Source organism: Grammomys surdaster, unplaced genomic scaffold (genome assembly GCF_004785775.1).
Source record: "Grammomys surdaster isolate TR1022 unplaced genomic scaffold, NIH_TR_1.0 243, whole genome shotgun sequence".
Taxonomy (NCBI): Eukaryota; Metazoa; Chordata; class Mammalia; order Rodentia; family Muridae; genus Grammomys; species Grammomys surdaster.
This window is the reverse complement of record NW_021604688.1, coordinates 5,677,030-5,700,623: the sequence shown is the minus strand read 5'-3', so window position 1 is coordinate 5,700,623 and position 23,594 is coordinate 5,677,030. Positions and strand designations below refer to the sequence as shown.

At 43.2% G+C, this 23,594-nt stretch overlaps 1 protein-coding gene across 1 annotated transcript in view; it reads right to left on the bottom strand.

Moving 5' to 3' along the window:
- Fhod3 (formin homology 2 domain containing 3) overlaps positions 1–23,594 on the bottom strand; it is a 416,588-nt gene that overhangs the window by 96,794 nt on the left and 296,200 nt on the right. The window contains exon 11 of the mRNA XM_028774845.1: positions 3,057–3,161. Coding sequence (XP_028630678.1) covers positions 3,057–3,161 — 105 coding nt within the window. The remainder of the gene's footprint in view (positions 1–3,056; positions 3,162–23,594) is intronic.

Below are 23,594 nucleotides of genomic sequence, written 5' to 3'. Positions count from 1 at the left end.
TATCTATCTATCTATCTATCTATCTATCTATCTATCTATCTATCTATTACAGCCAAAAAAACAACAAGCTAACAAGGGTAGAGTAAGAACTATTCAGGCTCAATGGATTCTTGAGACAAGAAATGTGCACATTTGTCATTTCAAGCCAGCATCACACAATTTAAAAATCCTCACACAGTGGTGTTCAGAAAGGACATGCAGATATAAAGAAAGGAATAATCTCTAGAAAGCTATGTCACTAGCCAATAGGCAGTAACAAAAGTGACCAATTGCTATGGCAGAAGTGTTCCATGAAAGAGAACAGGAGTCTAAGAAAGTGGGTCCTGTCACTGCTGTTCTTTAGTGACCATCCTTCAGTGTACAGGCTCTCTGGGAGTTTAACCCCAGTGGCTGCCTCAAGTTGAGGACTGTGGAGACCTCACTACCTAGAGCCTACTGGATGTCTTCCTGAGTGCCACACAGATGCTTCACACCTTGTATGCCCCATCCTGAACTGCTTATGAAATTGCTACCTCTACTTTCTTTTCTTCTAGCATGTCTTAATCTTTGTTTCAGATTGACAGACTGGGGCAGGGGATACTCAAGTAAGTGTTTTCAGCTCACTCAGGGCTATGAGCTAGGGCTTCCAAAGTTAGGGAAGTAGGCCATCTAGGCCACCCTTTTCAAGTCCTGGGAATAACATCTCTAAAGCCTAGGGCTCTGGGCCCATGAATCTCCTGCCCTTATAACTTTCCTACTTGGTAGAACTCCCTGCCTCAAATTGTTCTTGACTAGTGAGTGTGTAATTCACTGGATCCTCCAGCCAGTATTTATCACAGTTCTACCATGGACAGGACCAGGTACTGTGGCAGACACAATGGCAGAACTTAATTTAGTCCCAGAAGAACCCATTTCCTAGCAAACATGAGATTTCTAATGGCAACCAGGCGTACTCCAACATTCCTCACTGTGCATCCAATTCTTGCATCTGATATGACAAGAATCATCTCCATGGTAACCTCTCCAAGATTATATATAAAATACCTAACCTCAAGGGCAATGTAACCTATGCTAAAAACACTGTCATCAGCTGATTTCACCAACTCCCGATTATCCTTTAACATCCCCAATTCAGGGTTACCCTTGGCTGTGAAATCTAAGAGTTCAGTATAGCTTGATTAGTGTCATGTGCCAGGAGTATCTGACTCTTATTCTGTGAGTTAAGAGAATACATACATTTATTTTATATGACATTATGGCACAAAGTTGTCATCTACAAAGTTCATGCACAAAAACAGGAATTGAGTTACAACACACATACACACCTACATCATACATAAATATGTATATGCATACATACATACATACATACGTACGTACATACATACATACACTTCCCAACTCTATCATTACACAAATATATCTTAATCTGTTAAATAAGTTTACAGTTTTGTGTGGGGATACAGACATAGTTATCCTAGACCATGAGGTGGGTGACCCTGAGAGGCAAACTCCACCGGATACCTCTTCTTCCTATTATCACAAGAGTTTGTTTGTCCCACATTCCAGCAAGCCTCTCCTATGTTCAGTAAAACACTTCCACATACACAAAAGATAATCTGAATGTGAAGTCCTGATCCCATTTTAAAACATGATAACTGAGGCAAGTGACCTCTGTAGTCACTGATGTCTGGGTGCCCAGTGATGTACCACCATCCTTCCCTGCGCTTTCCCCTGGCTACAGCCAGCTAGCTTCCTGCAGCACTCTTGTGTGGTTAATTTCCTTTCCTCACCAAAATCACCCTCTAAAGGGTGGGTGTAATGAGCATTTTACCCTCGGGGGTAAGTAGCTTCCCAGTAAGGGACTTGGAAATCTAAATCAATCTAAATCTTTCTCTTTTCCAACTCCTGTACCCTTGCCATCAAGGGTAACTGCTTTTAATTGTTCTAAAACTACAGGTCTTACCTTTCCCTTGTAAACACATGCTTGCATAATCACTGGCTTCCAGGAGTAATAATCAGAGAGTCTCTGGTGGTCTATTGTGCTTGCCAAGTTAAATTCCTTCCATGTACCCATACAATTTTTCTTTCTTTTGGTAAGTCATAGACTAATTACCTAGCACCTCGGTGGGCCCACTTCCTTCTGATCTACAGAGATTTGGCCATTCAAAGGTGAAAGGAGAGTCTCGGAAACAAACTGCAGTGCTCATGTAACATCTAGAACCATCTTTAAAGAGTGACTCAAGACATCCATCCCTACATATTTTAGAAGAAATGTTTATACTTATTCTTTGTTGTTATTTTTCATGTGTGTGAGTATTTTGCCCATGTACATATATATGTACCATATACATGCTTGATGCCCACAGAGGGCAGAAGAGGGTGTTGGATCCCCTGGAACTGGTGTTATAGACAGTTATGAACCACCATGTAGGTTCTGGGAATCAAACCTAGGTCCTCAGGAAGAAAAGTCAGTGCTCTTAATGGCTGAGCCATCTCTCCAGCCCTAGATGAAATAGTTATGCTATCTATGTAAAGCATTCAGGACGTGGCATAATAATAAAAACAAATAATCTCAAATGAAAAGTGCTTAGTAAATAGTATGGTTGACAGAGAAACTGATCTTTTAAAGAAAAATTATTCAGAATATGACTTTTACTTATACTTTTAACCATTTTTTGTACTTGTTTACTTATATATTTATATTTTCTTTGTTTTTTTTTTCCCCCAAGGTAGTTTCTTTGTGTATCCCTGGCTGTCTTAGAACTCAATCTGTAGACTAGGTTGGCCTTAAACTCAGAGATCTGCCTTGCCTCTGCCTCCTGAGGGCTGGGATTAAAGGTGTGTGCCACCACACTGTGATCATTTGTTTAGTTTGAGATAGAGTTTCACATAGTCGAGGCTGCCCTCAAATCATAGCTGAGCATGACCTTGAACTCCTGATTCCTCCTGCTTCAATCCCCCAAGTGCTAGGATTAGAGGCATACATGACCACAAGTGGTCTCTTCTGATCACTCTCAATATAATTGATTTTTGCACTTGAACCAAGGGGGATAATACCACACCTCCAAACTCACCTGGTATCCTGTGGGGACGAGAAGGAAGATGCAGATGATGGGGACACATTGGGTCCAGGAGAGGGTCTGGAGGATTGGAAAGAGCTACTGTTGAAGTTGCTGTATCTAAAAGGAACAGAGGTTGGGATTGGACACAGAAATAGAGACAAAGTAAGTGAACAGTAAATATAAGTAAGATCTCACAAACCATCTAGCTTTTTGAAAGAAAAAATGTTTCTGAAGATGCTACTACAAATAATGATTATATAAAGCTGTAGAGATTTATTGCCTTTTGATAAGTCTTCATTAAAGAACTTTCCCAAGCTTCAGAACCCACTGGGTAGCAGGACTCCTAGCAGAGCATTTCTGAGGAGGCGTCACCTCTTCTATTATTGTACACTAATGTTAATTGTGGCCATAAATCAAGAACCCAAACAGTGATGACGTGAACGAGAGGATCTTCTATGTTAATTGTGACAGCATATCGTGAATGCCGTCAGAGACCTGCAGGAATAGCATTCACTTGGCTAAAGAAACATCTCAGTACTGAAAATTCCACTGCAGGTCATTTTGCATCTATCATGTTCCCTTTCCATCATCCCATGGGGTGCTTGATATCTCCAGGCCTTCCAGACTAGCCTACTGCTTAGAGATGAAGGAATCTATGGCTTCATTCAACCGAAACCTGCAGTGGTTAAAATAAAATGAACTTTGATCTTTTCCCAGGCATCTCTACCAAACAGATGTCAGGATTTGTAGCTTTCTGTTCTCAGGAAAGATGCTCTTTAGCAGTTTTGTCGATGCAGGTGCCGCCACTCAGGGCAATGCCCAGGAAACAAGTCACAATCTGAACCCTTATATAGATCTGACGTTCATGTAAGACAGCTTCTATTCCTACATGTCTTGTCACGGGTGAGAATAACGCATTCCTTATACTGCTATCTACTTTTAAACAGTGGGAGATGGATACAAAATTTCAAGTTTTAGTAATAAATTAGTACAATCAAAAATATTCACATACCCGTGCTCTATTCTGTGCCTCTGACTCTGGTACCTTGGCCATTGTTTCTTCTGTTTGTGTGCTATCATGTATCAGGTATATATTTAGAAACAGCCCCTCACCATTGAGACTCAGGCCACAGGATTGGCCAATGACCTTTTCTGTGAATACGTCACTTTCACAGGTCTTGGTTTCTGCGGACTGTTCCCCTTTCTCCTCTTCTTCTTCCTCCCTCAAATCCCCCTCAGGTCACACTGAGATCCAGCCTGGAGCTTTATGAATGGTAGGTGAATACTCCAACCCCGAGCTACATCCTTATACCTTTTGTTTATTACTGATTTTGAGGCAAGGTCTTCCTAAGTTTCCCAGGCTGGCCGTGAACCTGTGATTCTTGAATAGCAGGAATTGCAGGATTTTCTCTTTTCTTAAAAATCCCCATTCTACATGTCTAGTAGGCTAATTGCTTTTGAAGGTCAGCACTAATTTAATTTTTCAGAAGGATTCACAAATACACAGGCTATGGAGAAGGCAGAAAAGCAAAGAACGAAGCTGAGACCAGGGCACCAAGCGTGGCCCTTCCCACATGGACGGGAGAAGGTGGGCAATGGGAAGAACAGAGCTGACTAGAGCTGGATGCTGCCACCTCACAAGTGCCCAGCCTGGCTGTCCACCAGCTGCCTGGACACTGGTTTCTTACCCTGGCCACTAAAACTCACCCTCTAACTGCATGTGGACATCCTGCTGAATGTTTTCACAGGATCGTGTTGCTGAAATTATGTTTAAATGACGTTATGGAAACAAACCATGCACAATGTGTTTTTCCCTCCTTTGGTTTTCCTAATGGCCAAGTAATTAATTCAAATGCCTCAGAGCCTGCCCAATTTTGCTTCTCAATTTCAGCCAAACTGACTGGATCATAATTCACTATTCAGCATTTTTGTGTGTGAGGAGGGAGCGTTCATTATAATGACTAATGGGTTGGTCACTATTACCATCTCTTCAATTGTGGACAGCTACCGAGTAGCCAGATCTGTTACCATGCAGATCCACAACACCCACAACAACTGGACATAAGAAAACTCAACCCCCATCATTAATACGAAGATCTGATCAAATGACTAGCTTTGTTTAGTTAAACGAAGGCAATCTTCATTCACAAGCATATATATGACTGTGTTTTACAACACACAAATACAAATTTACAGGTTTCTATTGTTTTCCTTCCCAAGGACTATATGGACCAATGAAGCTTGGAAAGATCACGGACCCAGAGGAGAACCTTCAGGTGCTAACACCATTGCCAGAAAGTACAGAATCAAACACAATAACAGGCTGATCCCTTGCTGGGAGAGCCGAGGTTGCAAATATCATCTTCCAGGCCAAGCTTTAGCTAGCTCTTAACTTGCAAACAGACTCTGTCTGGGAGGGTGGGAGGCTCATGCTTGACTCACTGGGTAAAAATTGTGCAAGATCACAATAATGTCAGGATTTGGGACTTTGGAGAGGTCTACAGGGAGCCCAGAGTTCTAAGCAAAAACAACTAGGTCTTGGATGTATTCTAAGTATGGCTTCTTTAGGTGGCTCTACCTGAGCAGCTCTGATTGGTCCCCTTCTCTGCCCTGCCTCTCTCTCTTCCCACAATGGCCTCTCTTTTTAGAAAGGAGAAGAAACATCCTCAGTAGGCTAAATTTATGTGAGCCTGGTAAACTTTCAAGGTGACAATGAATAGAAGTATCTGGAAAGGCACCACTCCATAGGGATTTACTGAAGGTACAGGAGGAGAAGGAGGAAGAAGAGGAGGAACTATGTCTATTCAGAGACCACTGTGAGCAAGGTTTCATGCCTTACACCCCACACTCAAGTCTCTGTGCACCACTCCTTCCTTACTGTCAGTGGGAACTAGTGATAGAGCCTACTGCTTAGTGCACTGTTTCTTTAGAAGCTGTTTCTTATATTTTTGGTTGTGAGCCTAGCCTTTAACAGCTGAGCCATCTCTCCAGCCCTAGAAACTATTTCTTAATGACTGTTATTTCAAAGCACCAACTTCATGGAAAATAGAGGTATTCTAAGTTAAAGCTAAAGCTCTAAAATTAATGTAAACAGATGATAGACATTATATTCACATATAACTAGTTCAATTTATGTTAAAAAAAAAGTCACACAAGCTACTTAAAACTTCAAGGGAAATTCCGAGATTCTTCTAGATTGTTTATAACCCAAAGAGGTTTCCAGTCACAGATGATTAAACTTTTGGTTATTAAGTGGGAGGGTGGGAGGTCTGAAGACCCTGGAAGATGGGTCATTTCATGGTGGTCACGGCTTATAAGGTTTCCTTTGAAACAAAGTTAAAATTCTTGTCAATCACTGAGGCTTAGAGGTCTCCATATCACAGACTCTGGTGAATGCTTTACCCTTGTTGACAAGACTCTGTCTAAAGACTCCTGACAGAGGTATTGCAAGCCCAGGACAGCCACTGAGCTACAGTGGGACAACTTGTAACAACTGGGACAGGCTACCTTATACTGAAAGCACCTCTCTACTCTCTAACAGAAAGACTCGGGCCAAATTCTGGGTCTCTCTGAGCCCTGGGTTCCTTACCATAAATAGGAGTTAGTGATATAACCTGTCTCTTAAGGACTAAGTGGTACTTTGAAACAGGAACTTCATGGGAAATAGAGAGCCCAACTCATAATAAATACTCAGCAAAGTCTGCTCTATCATTAATTTTCTAAGAGGGAGAGCATTTTATAATAACCAATGATTGTGGATACAGACTGTAGAAATAAAAGATTTTGGATATAGTAAGTTGAATGAGATACATTATTAGAATGGATTTACCTGTTTATTTTACCATTTAAAAGGCAATTATCAGAGGCTGACAAGATGATTCTATGGGTGAAGGCACTTGCTGCCAAGCCTGACGGCCCAAGTCCAATCCCCAGGACTCATAAAGAGTCTGACACCGCCCTAATCAAAGCAAGAACTAAGGCCCACAAGCTGCCCTTTGACTGTCCACAAATTCTACACCCAACAAATAAATGTAATAAAAGAAAATTTAAACATAGAATACAGCCATTGGAAAAATAAAAATATATACAAACATCCCGTACTCTCCACTCCAGCAGGCTACTCCTGAGTGGAGTGACAGTAAAGGCAGTTAGCTATATGACAGGCAAACTGGGTATGCTTCCAATCTGCCACCAGGATGATTTCTTATTACAATACCTGAATGTTTATAATTAGATAACATGATCATCTTAAGGCTCCAGGGATTGGTTCAAACTATAATTCAGTGACATTAATAGGTAGCCTTAGGAAACTCAAAAACATAAGAGAAAACAGAGCAAGAAGCTACAGGAAAGTACAGATAGGATACCCACTTATTAGAAGAGAAAGATCAGAAGTTAGGTTCCACAGCAGCAGCTCAGTGGGTGTGGGGGAAAATGTGGAAGGAGAGGGCAACACACTGGCCATGCTGCAGGCAGAGGGTACCACACTCCCCTCGACTTGCAGGCCAGAAAGACCATGCTGGAGGATGAGGTGGACACACAGATCTCAATAGACTGTAGTTCTAAAAACTAGTAAAAATTAGTTAAACCAAAGATCTCCTTGGCTCACACAGGTGACTCTTGCATCTCATGAAAGTCAGTGGTCAGAGAGTTAGTTTAGTTGTAATGGCTCTGTATCTGAGTAAGTCCATGCAATACAGCAAAAGAAAAGCCATGGGACATAGGCAATCAGTTGTGTTCTCCGCCCTGGGTTAATAACACACAGGCCCCACTGCAGGCCAGTCTACCTGTTTTCCGTCTGAGAGTCTCCTCCCTTGTCCTTGGTGAGGAGGGGTGAATCTTCAAAGTCATAGGAGAAGAGGTGGAAGGGGCTGTGGGGCACGTAGGGTAGCTTGTCTATGGTCGGAGACACCTTTGGTGCTGGGGAGGGCCGAGTAGCCAAGCCAGGGCTGGGGGGTGGCAAGCGAGCAGCAGGCCAGCTGGCCTCGGCCCCAGAGGTCCCACCAAGCACAGCGCTCTGTGCTGCTGTGCTGGCTGGAAGCCACCTTCCCTGCGAGGTGGGACTTGAAGTGGTAAGGAGTGTAGAACTCTCTGGAGCAGCATCCTTCCCAGAGGGTCTCTGCCTGAGGGCAGAGCTGGCCTTGCTGTTGGCCCAGGAAAGCCAAGTGGAGAGAGGAAAGAGGAACAGATTTGAGAGAGTGGGAGCAAAGGTTAGGAGAAAGAGAGACTTGTTATCAAACCATACACTTCCAGCACTCTGTGTCTTGGGACACAGCAAGAGTCTATGAGCAGAATGGTCTGTGGACCCAGTCACTGCTGGCCATCTGAGAGGTTACATCTTCAGAAAGCAAAGAAGCACCTCCCAGGCAGTATAGACACTGGGCAGACAGAGGCTCTGGGAGGGTACTGACCATGCCCCATGGGCTCTTCTGGACTCACTTTCTGAACCCTTCCTGTTTCCTTTTTAGGATACCCTGAAATTTCACAATTTAAACTTCATCTCTATGTCTTAGTCATAAAGATTTGTCCTCCTGCCGAAAAGCACATGCTTTGATATCAGCTTTCAGATCCCCTTTCAATAGAGATACAGATGTGAGAAAAGGGAGCCTTAGAGATGCACCACACCAAGGACAGTCAGCAACAAATGGAGGACATCTCTGCCCATTTCTCTTATCCAGGGCCTAGCACTAAATCTTCAACATCTGGACTCTGCCACTTAGGCCCATAGTTACAGTTACATGCTGCCATACCCCATACAGGGCTATCACAGAGAATAGGATACACACTTAGTAACTTGATTCTGGCATGATATAAGAGGCAGATACACAAAACTGTTACATGGCTGCCTCAAATATGTGTGGTGTTTACCAATGAAATAACTTTTAAATTAAAAGTTGGACTGTCAAACTTATCCTTTTCCCAGGTCCCTAACTGGCCCATCACTACCCACTAGTCTGGCACACCATGGAGTGGGGCTATTTCCTGATGTTCCTCCTTCCTCTCTCATTTCAAAATGTGGCTAGTTCTCCATTCTCAGCTCACTTCCTTCTTTCTATGTGGACATGCTTCTTTGAAGGCCTTCCCAAAGTGAGAAGAGTAAAGAAACCACCATTTGTCAATTTCTAGAGGATCCCATAGTACTTAGAAACAGGAGGGGTGACCTAGTATTAAGTGAATACTTTTATGTGTATGGAGAACAAGATGGGTACAGTGTCTTGCTAAGTATCCCCTGAAACCTCAAGTTGTGCAAGAAACATTCAACTGTAACTTAACAACACCTCCCCCAGTGAAAACTTCCATCTGCAGTGACAATCAGTTAATGAAGAAAACTATTCAAGTACAAAACCATTTTTGAATAGTGGAAGATGAAATTACTTATGGGCATTCTTACTTTATAAACAAATCACTTGGGAGAAATTTAGGGCATCTGCAAGGTGCCTCTATCTGCTAGTCCTGAATAAGAACGGAATAGGCTTTATTGAGGTCAGCAGATGACAGCAAGCTCTCTGAAAGGCTGTAGACCTACATTAAGTCTCCTGGGTATCAATATGAATACTGGGGAAGTTTCTATGTTGTAAAGAATGAAAATTGTTTTCTTCTACTTGCATAAAATCATATTTGAATGGCTACCAAGACAGTTACCCATATATATTAGCTAATATTGTATTGCCAAAATTAGGAAAAGGGACGAGTGTAGAATTCTTACTGTGACCTTTCTGGAAAGATTTTACCTCTCCTTAGAGGAAATGAGCCTTTCTAATCACCATTGATCTGGCGAGCAAATGCCTTGCTGATAGAAGGAAGAGTGTTCAGAAAACCATGTGATTCCACACTCTTCCTTCTAGGCCTCAGACTAACATGTGTTCAGGTATTTCAACAAAACTGGTCATTCAGTGGCTTGTGCACAGGGACATGAGGGCTGCCCTTGTGAGCTGGTGAGGACAGGAGATCATGAACACATGATGGCAGCAAATGGTCCATGAGGAAGGCGCCCCTGGCTTTTGGTATGAGCCTAGGCAGGTCCAACCTTCAGTACCTGTCCTTGCCCTGACACTGGGCATCGTCCTCTCTCTCCTCCTCTGAATTGGGCTCCGTGATTGGCTGCTCTTCTTCCTCCTCCTCCTCCTCCTCCTCATCCCTGAGACAAGACCAGGAAAAAAGAAACACACAGAAACAAGATGGAGAAGCAAGATGGACATCACAATAGGACAACAAAGCACAAAGAAACCCAGTGGGATGATGGGAGAAGGAGTCTTTCAGTCTGTTAGCTGGGATATTCCAGGTAGTTCTAAGAAAAGGAACCTTCAGTGTAGAGAGAAGATGCCACAACACAGAAAAGGGCTTCTTGTCACCATGATTGAAGGCCATTGCCCTGAGCCCTCTATGTATGATTCTCACAGAAGCTTCCAGCATTGGGAAGAACTTCTATATGGCTTTATCCCAACTCACTGAATCAACCAATAAATGTTCTTGGTGATGGACACATCCTGCTGCAAACACAGAGTTTTTGTGTCTTCATCACTGAGGGGCTGGCCAATCCAGTGTTGACTAATTGACTAACCCCCATGGTGGTCCACAGGACTAGAAGGATATTCCCCTCCATTTCAGTGGTTGTTTCCAGGAACCAGACTCATCTCCTACCTCAAGGATGTGCTCAGTGTCATCTCTGGGGTATTGATGCACTATGGGGATATTTTGATTCTGGAGCTGTCTGTAACTTTTGATTCTGGAGCTGTCTTCCACTCCCACCACAAGGAACATCCAATTGCTGGTTATGGTGGCATTATGCCTGTGATCTTAGCACTCAAGAAGCAAAGGCAAGTTCAATGCCTACCTGATTCATATAGTGAGTTCCTCACTAGCCAGAGCTATATATTAAGACCCTGTCTCAAATAAAACAATCTCATCAAAATGCACACAGAAGCAAATTTTAATACCCATGTCCAGCAACTCTCACTGATGAAAGACACTGTGCTTTAAATATAAAATGGGCCCCACCAGTGACAGTTCTGAACTCTGGTTGCCCAGCTGATGTGCTATCCTGGGAAAGCCAGGCTTACTTAGTAGGTAGATCACTAAGGGCAGGCCTAGGAAGGTGACTGTAGGGCGCAGGCCCTGGTTCTTGCTATACTTTCTGTCCTGATCTACAGTGGTGTGAAAAGCTCCCTTTTCTTATTGAACTTTTCTACACAATTTGAAATTATGATTGTAAGTTCCCCCAATATTTATGTCATGAGAATCCTATCTTTCTTCTCTCCATTGTTTTTTAATTTACTTTGTGAGGTTTGATTTTTATGAGTAAAATTCTTAATAAACTCTAGTTCATCTTTGTCAGCTAATGCTTTTAACATTTTTATATATTTATTTTTTATATCCAGCCTTCATTCTGTCAAATAATTTTGATTCATTTGTTAAAATGATCATATGATTTTTCCTCTTTTTCTGAAAAACAAAAAAAGTAACAAACTACAAAGACCAGTATCTTAAAACCGTTAAGCCAACTTAACATCCCATAAATCTCACCCAGTTGTAATGTGTCTGTGACTGATCAGATGTGGCAGGAAGAAAGACCAGAGAACTGACACAGTCACATTCATGGTGGCGTGTCTCAGTGCCTGTATTGGGTGCCTCTGTGACAAAGACAGAGACCCATGGACATCAGGGCAGCAGCCTTCCTTCAGTGCCAAAGGTCCAGGCAAGTTCAGGCCATTGGCCCCAACCCACCGTGATTGCATGGCCTGTACACACAAGCCACATCTCACCAGCATCTCTTTTCTCCTATCCCTGCTTCCACAACACCAAGCTCATTGTCCATAATCACTAGGGAGAGGTCATCATCTCTCAGCTTGATCCACAGTTTGCTAGAGATGTGACTTGTGGTCTAGTCTGAATTCCATCTATTTTGCCTACCAATGGGCTTCTTTGTAACAAAGCACTAAGCCTCTTCTCCAAAGTAACCAGATTCCTGGTATACTCACGGGTAGAAGCAGGGAGGTTCTGAAGCTGGGCTGCCTACATTTACTCTCTACCCAGACCACTTCAGAACGCAACTGTGGGCCTCACTTTCCTAGTTCCTATATGTGGTAATAGTAGCTGCCTCTTATGAGAGTTGTGTTGCCAGTGAAAAAGGCATTGAAACATTTTGAGTACAGTAAATAGGTTTGGATTATTAGCCACCATTGCCATCGTCATCACTGGCCACCGTCACCATCTTCATCATCATCTCCTCTTCCTTCTCCCATGCCTCTCTTGCTATCTTCCTCATAACCCTCTGAGGAAAACTCTAACCTTTCCTACTGATGAAGACTCAAAACTGCTAGATTCCCAAAGGGAGGGGGCACAGCACACCTCAAAGCATTCTTCCCTCTTACCAGCACCAAACCCTCATCTATGCTGGCTCTGTCCTTTGTTCCTTCTCTCCCTGACATTTGAAGATGACTGTCCTGACATAAATGACAAGCTGCATCCTTAAATCTTACAACCAATCATCACACAGCACATGAATGATGCACTCTTGAAATCACAGTTACAGGGCAGGACAAAAGGCAGGTGGCACACTGACACACCAGGAGGCTCACTTCTACAGGAGAATCGCTGGTCTTCTCCCATGATGTCACATGGTGGTGAGGAATCATCTCTGATGGGGTCTTGGACTATCTATGCTGATTTGATTTAGTTTCATTAAGCCTATGACAAAATAATCAAACCAAATGATTTCCATGCTAATAGTGTTAAAGCCTGAAGAAGTGATTCAGATCACTTTGCTTTTTTTTTTTTCAGGCTGGAATTTCTCATGGAAGCATGACTGTTCATAGTTGATCCTATTTTACTGAGGAATTCTGGGTGTTTGACCTCTAGCTCTCAAACACTTCTACTGGGATTTTTCTTGGGTTTTGTTTTAAAACAAGGCCAGTGTCATCTCTGTTTCAGGATGGACTCCAGCCTCAGCTATCCAGGTACTGGGATCATAAACGGAAACCACCACACACAGCTTGATTTTGCTTGGCTTCAACTGATGATGAATTACTCATAGGCACAAGCTTGCTATGAATTTATATGTATTTTCTTTTATGCAAGAAATAATTCCAGATTTGTGCCCACCTCACCCACACTCATATTGGAAAAGCCAGAGACCTACAGCCTGTTTAGTTCCATGGGGAATAACTTCCACCAAGGTCAATTTAACTTCCCCAAATTTGCATCTCAGGATAATGGCATGTCTCTTAGGTTCCAAAAGCACAAACAGAGAGCACAATGAATGTTGTCAAGCTGTTTCAAAAGCACAGTGCAAACTTTTAGGACAAAGCTGAGCAAAACCAGACTAATTTGTGAAGATACATACCAGGTATGCATAAATGACATAAGGAACCCTCTTATTCTGCATATCAACTAAAACAAAGATATATTAACTCTACACCTAAAGGTACAAGGTATAATGATAAAAGTGAGCAAAATTCTGCCCCTCGACTACTCTAGTACTGGGAGAGTGGCCCTGCACCTCACCTGGGCAGCACAATCGAGCTGGCCCAGTGGGGGCTACAGGTGAGCCAGGCCCCAGGGCATGAGAGTAGGAGGGCCAGTAGATCAGCTCCCAGCCCACATCCAGGGCTTTAAGTTGGCCCACCCCAACATCTACCTCATCTATAAACTGCTAGAGCATGGGAAGGGATTGATCCTGCAGATCCAAGGCTGCAGGGTCTCTATGACCCAGGACAACAACAGGATATCCTAGAGGAGTCCCAGTGAGGTTCCCATATTGATAAAATAGCAGAAGTCAGAGGCCTTGTACCAGACAAAGGGCTCGTTACTGTGAATATTTACAAGCCAAGAAGTGTGGACAAATTGATATACCATGTGACACACTGTGACACTCTACAGCTTCCACAACAAGATTTTCTTTTCTCTTTTGGAGAAGAGGTTACAAAGGCAGAGGGTGGGTACCAGGGGAGGGGTAGATGGCTTGGATTGGGGTGCATAATGTGAAATTCTCAAAGAACTAATAAAAAGTTTTAATAAAAAATCAGGAAATTGTCACAGCTGATAAACTCATGTGATTCCACTTTAACATCTAAGTTGGGATGCTATGTCAACACCACAGTGAGCTAACATTTCATTTCTACCATGCAAAATTGTCTGAGATTTCTACATGCTGGAGAGAGTGTAGTCCATCTCCATCCTTTGAGTTTTGGACAGGAGGCTGTGAGAGGTTAAGCACTTTAACACTGGAACTGGATCTGTTCTGTAGACATATTTTGTTTACAAGACATCAACAGTCTACACTGCAGTACCCTAGGGGAGACATTCTGGACCAAGATGACCCCTCCCAACCCCAAGGACATGTCTCAATCTCTGGAGACATTTCTAGTTGTCCCACCTGTGTGAATGGCTAGACATTAGTATCTAGTGGGTAGAAGTAAAGGATGCCACAGTGCCCAGGACAGTCCCCAACAAGGAATGATTAAATCCAAGATGTCCACAGTGCCAGCCAGACCCTTCCCTCAGAATCCTCAAATTTTTGAACATGACAAAGGACCCAATAATGTTCTCAGCAGCACTGTTTGTAACTGTTCAACTCTAGAAATAACCAAAATGTCCACCAAGAGGAAAAAGAATGAATGTACAATGGTAAAGTCCATGTAGGGAAAATAGTAAGCACAGCTCCCCACGATAAACAGAGTCCATCAGAAGCATGCTGTGCCTGAGGGAAACAAGTTGGGGGAGTGTCACACAGCATGACATATTTTTACCTATTGAAAAATAAATAAATTTGAATAATACATTGCATAGTTACACACGTTCATCATAATTTGTCATAATTGTGAAAAACAGAACAACCCACAAGACAATGACAAATGCATAGGTAAGCCTGTCACTCCAGACGCTAAGGCAAGGGGCACACAGATGGATGCCAGTTAGGAGTATATGCCAGCATCAAGTGAGTCCCACTGAAGCTGGCAGGCCAAATGCATTCCAGTAGAGATAGGTACGCAGCCCACCACCTTTGCAGATGGCAATGCTATGTCACAATGTCAAAAGGTTGGGCATTCCTCTGCCAGCTTTTTAGGTAGGTCACTGTCTTATCAATGTGCTTTATGTTAATAAGAACTATATTTTTAAAAAACAGAATAGAACCACAGACCAGTGATAACAAAACCTTATGAACCAGGGATGTCAGCTATTCTAGTTCTACACATTTGGGACATCTTATATCATGATTAGATGAAAAGCACTTTTAAGAAACACTTTACTGAGCTTAAGACAAAGAAAGTGCTCGCTCAGGCTCAGTTTGCATGGTTTTGCATTAGCGAATGCTTAAACTATAGTTTCCATTTGGCCTCTCTGTGACTCATGCTTTCTGTTAATGTTAAGGCTGTTTCTAGGATACCCAGGGCCCAAGCCTGCAAATTTCCAATTAGTGTTCTTAATCAGTTATGACAAATATCTGACCAAGTGCACTGGTGATGTCATTTGAAAATAGAGTTTTGCCATCTGCCAAATGAAATAAAAGTTCCCTCAAAAGATCAGTACCAGCCAAATGACTGAAAGACATCTGACAGAGTCCAACTGCTGCTCCAGCGTTTCCATGGTGACAACCCAAAGTTAGACGGGGAAAGTATTTATTGTCCCTGCAACATGCACCACTCGGAAACAGCACGGACGGAGCACAGCTTCGGAATCCCAAATACACCCAAGAAGCTGGCTGACTCGCTGGCACCTCAAGGCAAAAACCTTTATTTTGCTATTTTGATTAGAGTCAAACACTGATGTTTCCAGCACATTCCTGTTGAAAAAAAAATGGGGTCTTGTAGTCTAGCTAAATTCAACCTACGGACTATAAACCTCAACAGGAAGAAACAGTCAGTAGCTGGGGCTGCAGATTTGCTCAGGTGTAAAGAGATTATTCCAGAGATAGCAACAGGCCAGAAGCCTCTCTCCTTCCTTCACATATACCTTGATTTTATGTTAATAAAGGACATTTCTCTCAGCCACAGTTTCTAGTTCATTGTTTCAAATGTACCTGAAAGTTCTAAGAAAACAATGCAGAAGAAGGTAGACTGCAGTTTTCCAAGCATCTCTAGAAGTCAGCAAGCATGCTTCCGGCTGCTGGCCTCAGAGGACATGCCACAGGTATCTAAAACCTTCATCTTCCCTGGGCTTTCTCTCCTATTACAACTAAAGGAATGTGCCACAGCCAAATGGGATCCTCTATTTGTGGTCTGTGCCACTGAGGTGATGAATGGCCTCACCTCCTACAACATACATGTGACACATGCCTTTTCTGGGCAAGCTTGCTTTTAAGTCACACACAGGTAGAACATCCTTCACCTGGAAGCGTAACCTCTGAAACCCACAAAACCTTAAACCTTCTGAGCACTGGCAAATTTCCATCAGAATACAGACCCTAAAACTGTCTTAAAGCAAGGTGTATGAGGTAGACACAAAACTTAAGTGAGCTTCATGCTTAGGCTTGGGCCAGATATGTAAGGCAGCTCACCATGTACTCTCAAAGCATTTTGGGTAAAGATGGGCAGCCTCTTTTTAATGGCACTCTCCTGTGTATTCTACTGTCTCAGGGTTTCCAATGGAGAGTGTATTTAGGAGGCATAAACTCACTCTGTCTCCTAGATAAGAACTAGACAAGGTATTGTGTGTTTAAAAGCAGATGTCAAGTATAGCTACTACAAGGAGCCCAAGGTGCTTTGTAGTTTTGGTTCGTGGTGAGGTCTGTTCAATTTGTGACCCCATTTGATTCTACACTAATCGCCCTTTCACATGCTTCTCCCATGCTGTGGATTTAACATTCCACAATCAACTTTTAATATGGTAATCATGTAGATTGGAGTGTTGAGATAAACCCCAAATCCTGCATTTCAGCCAGGCTTCTTCCCAGCAACCTCATTTCTGTTTTCTATTCTGTCTCCAGTCATGCCCACAAAATTGCCAGCAATAACCGCTGGGGTTGTGTAGCTCACAGTTGCTTTCTCCATTATTGTCCATCTGCTGGTGGAGATACCCATGAGGAAGGAATTGTCTATAAGAGAGGAGCCAGAACTACACACAAAGATCATCATCTGTGAATTAAAGTTCCATGGGGGAGAGGGGCGTGGGGAGAGAAGTGCAGGGGGAGACGGGAGTGAGGAGAAGGGACAGAGAGATACAGAGGAAAAGACAGAAACAGAAGCTACATCTATGTTAAAGATGCTACAAGGCCAAATGAGTGAAATTCAAAATGATGTAGAGGTATAAAATAGTGCAAACCACAGCCAAATTATCTTAACTCTCTTCAGTCCCTTTAAAAGGTATGCACTATTCACACCTGTGGCTTACTTAGCACCCTGTGGTCATCAAAATCTTACAATGTTTTCTTAGAAAACTACTAAAATATTACCAACCTCAAAGCTAATACTGTCACCAGATAGGGTCTGAAGCCTAGAGCAGAGTTTACCCTCTCCACCAATGCATTTGATAAACATTTTGATTTATGACTTTCTCTGTTGTGTAACTAATAAAATCTCATGTGACTACTTTCATGGAGAAACATAGAATTTGAGAAATCTGAAGCTGTGTTCCTAGGCCACAGTCATTCATATTTAGTTCTAGAATGATCTATCTTACTCCCTTGCTATGAGACCTGTCTTTGTGTTGACATACTCAAGGAACTCTTGATTTTCAGCTTGATTAGAATGAGAAATGCTTCAGAAATTGGTGAGTCCTACCTCTGGTTGTATGTGTCGAGAGCATTTCCAGAGAGAATTGGCTGAAGAGGGAAGACCTACCCCAATTGTGGGTGGCACCATCCTCTAGGCTAGCAGCTTAGATGGTATAAAAAGTTGTAAAAGAGGAGGCCCACTAAGGCAGGATTTTTTTCTTTGCTTCCTCTTCATACACATGGTGAGCTGTTCTGCTCTGGCATACCCCAAGGCCATGAAGGACAGACACCTCTGAAACCATGAGCCTAAATCTCTCCTCCCTTATATGGTTTGGCTCAGATGTTTTGTCATAGATGAAAACCGAACACAAACCCCATTGCATGTTGATGAGTCTCACTGCATCTTTTCACACTCATAGTCCCCACTGTGACTCAAACAAGACCAGGCTCCCTCCCTCTCTCCCTCCTTCCCTCCCTCCTTCTAGTACTGAAGTAGCTCCTTGGAAGGTCAAGAGACAAGACTACCAACTCTTTTCCCAACACATGCCTCTAAACCACCATAACTCTCCATGACCAATGGCCATCTCAGCCTAGTGAGTCATACCCTTGAGAGATGTTTGAAAACACAAGTCTTGCTTTTGCTAACTGTATCCTAAGACTGGGATTGAGCATAGAATATTAAAGGGTTCAGAGATACTGCCCTAGGTCCAAGCTACCATTGTTTTTCAAGTAGTTTTATCTCAGTAATTTTCACCTGGGCTCTCATTACTTTTCCCCAACTGCAGTCAGGTAGGTGGGCATTGTTTCAAATATGCATGACTGGTATGGCTGAACTCCCATGCCAAAATAATTATCAGACTTTGTGTTATGAGTTCCAACCTGTTTACCATATGAGCTCATTTCATCTCCCACCACCTCTGTCTTCCTCCATGTTCCACCATCTTGTCTCTCCAGCCACCTACAGGACACTCAGGGCACATCAAAACCTCTACTCCATTTCCCACTGAACATAGTATTCCCATGGCCTTAAGAACTTTTCTCATTCTTACTCATTAAGACTCATCTCTTCCTAGCCTTTCTTGGTACAATCTTATCCTAAAAGACTTTCTAATTCATATTTTTATAGGATTTGACAGTCTTTTTGAAACAGTATACTATTAGTAACAAAAGACAGTCATCTTTTATTAGAAATACTGTTATGACTTTAGTGAATAAACTCCTGGACTAAAACAATTGAACTTGGGTGTGGTGGTGGTGCATACTTGTTGTTGCAGGAGAGTGTTGGGAGGCAGAGAGGCAGAAGAATCAATAGTCAAGAGTCAAGACTCAAAATACCAGTTGTGGCTACATAAGACCTAGTTTCAAGCAAACAAAAATCAATGGAGCATAATCTACAAATGCTGTGCACAGGATGCCTGGCAAGTGTGCTAGTGCTTCCAGGGTCATGCATTTCTCACAACTGATGGGTACTCCCATCATGCAACACTTCTGTGTTTCACATAGGCAGCTGTTCCTTATAACGATGGCTCTTTGCTGTTACAAAGGACACTGCAATGGCTGCCCCTGCTCACTTCTTCAAGTTCTCCTCAAGATCCTGACCTTGTTTCTGCCTTGCCCTCTTCCACACAGCTGATTGCTCCCTTCCCAAAGCCACCCATGTATACTGAAGGCATATTCATTTGCCCTTTGTCTTATGAAACTGTGACCTTTGTAGTGGCCATAATTTCAAATGCTAGAATATGTAGGCATGAGAAAATACAAGTGGAGTAGTAAGTGCACATGATTTGGGACTGTTAATAAAAGTGCTAACGTTCCTAGCACACCAAACTAGGTATCACTAAAAGCAAAACTCAGAACATGTGTCGGTACAAAATGTGCTACCACAAGGCTGCTCTGGAAAAGCAGGCAGTTTGAGTTTCCCTAGTGGAGATGCCTTGCTGTGACAAAAGGCACCTTGGTGACAAAAGCTCTTAAGGCTGTGGACAAGTCCAGACACACAAACAACACTAGGTCAGTGGTAATTGATAATTTTCTTCTTCTGATGTTGCCACTTAAACTATTCTACCCTCAAATGAGAAGGCAAATTTGCAAAGCTGGTCATAAATTTAAGAATTGTAGGGTCAAAAACTGGCTATCTTGAGTATTGCAAGCATTTGCTTCCCATTCAGGAGGCTTGCCCATGGCATACAGCCATGACACACTGTCCACTCCCCCTCCTTACCCCATCCTGACCATGAGTCTGTGAGGGAGAAATGCTAGCATGCAGCAGGCCTGAACCGGCCACTTCCTCCAGAGGGTTCATCGCTAGTCACCTTTTAATCTCATGTTTAAAAAGCCAAAACCACATGGCAGGAGCAAAGATCTCAGGAATGAAATTATGTCTCTGGGGCAATGTAGATTCTGTAACCAAGTCTTCCTAAAGTTCTTAGAATTGCCTCTGGCCCCTCTCTGAGTTACAGTGTCTTTGGGAAGCCTTTTTAGGAAAATCAAGGGCATCCACTGTCCAAAAGGCACCCAGGACCACTAAGCTCTGAAGGGCATGGTCCACAAGGTACAGGGGTAGGCAGCCCTGCACTGTGCTTGCTTCTGCTCTGTTACATCTCTGAAGTCACTGATTCTTTTTATTTAGCCAGTGTTCTGGCTGCTTTCATGTAAGATGATTTACATAGCTCACCTTCCCTGATCGACCTCTGGAAAGGTCTCCTGTTAGTGTCTCCATTCACAGAAGAAGACCCGAGGCACTGAGAGGTTAGGACAATCTCAGGGTTCCCTGGCATTAAACTGGAATTAAACCCACGGAGCCCAACACCAGCATCATGGCCTTAACAGTTATGAAATGCTCTCTGTTTAGAGTAACCAGCTGGAGAAACACCTCTTTAATAACTGGATGAAGCCATTTATTCTTCCTTCCTTTCCCCACCCTCTGAATACTAGCAGCTCTTCTGCCAGTATTCACATGCATGCAGAGCCTACCAGCTCACCTCTCCTGCCTGTTACTCTCCCTCTCCACCTCATTAGCATCTTACTAACACCAGGAAGCAAAGAGACTCAATGGATATCCATGACACCATGGGTTGACCCATGTATACGGGTACGGCCCACATCAACTCAATTCTGAGAAGTCTCTCATAATAATGACCTCATTTCAAGTTAAAACAAAACAAAACAAGCCAGCATGCTGACAAAAGGACACTTGACAAATGTGACTATGTGAATCTGTCAAGCCTCTGTACAGGAAAGAACAGCATCATTTTCAGAAAGAGGTACCCTGCTGAATGTACAAATATTCCTTACCAGCTATTTAACAAATGCTTAGTACACAGAATATTCATTTCATCATGAGTACCATTTTTCTGTCATTACCACCGTCTTTCTGATCACTCAGAGTGACAGTGTGACCTAAGGCCAGGTTTGTTCTTTTAAGTCCTCCATGGGCCTTTGTCCGACACTTCATCAGCATCGCCTGGATTCAGTGACAACTTATCTTTTGCTCTCACATTTGGCCTCTAACTTGTATCCTTCATCAGTCCAGAATTACCACCAGGCTCCCTCCCTATAGGCCTTTTTCTTTCCTCCTTCTCTCTCCAGCCTCTCTCTTTATGGTGCCTTGCTATGTAGTCCCGGCTTGCTGGCCCTAAACTCTCAGAGATCCTCTTGCCTCTGCTTCTCAAGTACTGGGGAAATAGGTATGTATCACCATGCCTGGCCTAACTGTAGAACGTAGGAAGGAAAACTGATACTGCTCCACCCACGAGCGGATCTAATTAATCAAAACTCTTGAAAAGGCCATGCTCTCTTCTCAAAAGCCTGTTTTGGACCACATGTACTCATAATTACACCATCATGGACCACCTCAGAAATCCAAGCTCAGCAGCAAAGGTTGTGAGCATGTGGATCCTGGACGGGAAGGCATGTGTTATAGGAAACATGGGGTCTGTACAGGTCAAAGGGGAGCAAACTTAGCCCATCACCAACCAAATCATCAGTCAGGCCTTCCCTCTAGCCCCACACGTGAATAGTCTGGTCTCCTTGAGAAACCTCATGCCATCAGAGTCCACTAGCTTGAGAAGTACTCACACTTTGAGGGTGAGCACTTTAAAAGTTCCCTGACTGGGGAGTGAGTGGCAGTCTCACGGGTATCATTTCATAAGATGATAATCTAGCACTCTCTTTCTCAGGCATTTATCTCTGTTTCTCTGCCTCTTGGCTGACTTTTTCTGCTTTTTAGCCCAGGCTTACACCTCTCAGCTGTACATACTTGGCTCCTACAGGTGCCTGTCCAAATGACTGGGAATTACTATTCTTAGGTCTTTCAAACACAGCATACCCAGAAACTATTGAGTGAGTCAGCCCAGGATCCTTCACTACTGGGTGCTTGAGAACTCTAATTCTGAGTGTGATTGAGTCACTGTCCTGTAATCCATGCCCTTCTGCATCTCACCCATCCCACACTTTCTAGCCTCTTGAGTGTTTCCACTTCCAGGTCTCACTCAAAGACCCATCCCAATACACACACATGTGGTTTTCATGATCAGTGTCTACCAATTTCCTCAGAATCTAGAAAGATCCCCAAATACACCATGGCATCGGCAAAGATCAAACTCCCAAGAAATTGGCAATCAAGTCATGGTTTTCCAAAAGTCAGAAACTTTACAATTTGACTTCTTCCTCACAGCCCAAGTGGCTCCCTCTTTACTGCTACCCCAAGCTCTGTCTTCCTTGATCCAGTCTTTGTTTCCTTCAGCCCGCCTTTTGCTAGACAGTGCTCTGGAAGCTCCTTGGACATCTGCACAACCCTGGCTGCCATCCAGTAACACTTACTTCAGGAGGTCATAGGCCTTGTCAGTGCTTCTCATTCATAACAGATCACTGACCATCAGATAAACCTTCCCAAGTAGCTACTTGCTGCTCATGGTACCAGTGGTTGTTAACCTTGTTGTTGTGAAATCCTCTAGGAAGTTTATGCTGGATAATAAAATATTTTCTCCAGTTCATGTCCATATTTATTTAACAATTACCTTCTCTAAAAGAACATTATGTGGGGAAACTTCATGGCATGAAGTGGCTAACATAACCCCCACCCCCCTAAGTGCATACTTTGGCTGTCTATCTAAACTCTCCTACCACCCTCTTAAAGAGGTATATGGCTGAGCTCAAGCCTGAGGAGCATACCTCTGCTCATGACCACCGTATCTGTTCCTTACTGCACCTGGCCAAGCCTAGCTGTAGGAGCCAGCACTTAATAGGTCACCCGAGGCAAAGATTTTATGTTAATGTTATGTCATGCCTACTTGCTTCATAGTAGACTTTTCCCTTGTAAACAAATTTCTTATTGCCAACTCCTCCCAAGAGATGGGTCAACTTCATTACTCTGCTGCAGACCTCCCCAGGTAACCACTGAATGAATCCTGTAATCCTGGCAACAGAGCCCTGTGGACAAGTCCTGTCTAAAACCAAATACATCTCCTTCTTGTCAAAATACAGAAAGATGAGATCACTAGTCCACTGGGTTCTGTAATTAGGCTCTCCATTTGCCCACTGCTTCCTGTGGCTGGTAGAGTAATGTCAATGCCCTTCCCCCATCTCATAGGAGCATAGTGAGCATCTCCAATCTTTCCCCTGTACTCCCACCCACAGGCTCACCTCAAGGCCTAGCACCCCTCATCCCACCACCCACTGGGCCACTAATTGGTGCACTGACTATTAGATGCTAAAACATTAGATCCTGTACCTCCTCCACCTCGAATCACTGAGTGTCTGTTTGCTACACCTTTCTTTCTCCATCTCTGCTGGAATTGCTTGGTTAGTCTCTGTCTATTAGGAAGCTTTGTTCCAGAATTAGTCCTTTTCAGATGTCCTTTCAGTGCCCGTTCATGAGAAAAGCAAACCAAATGATAACC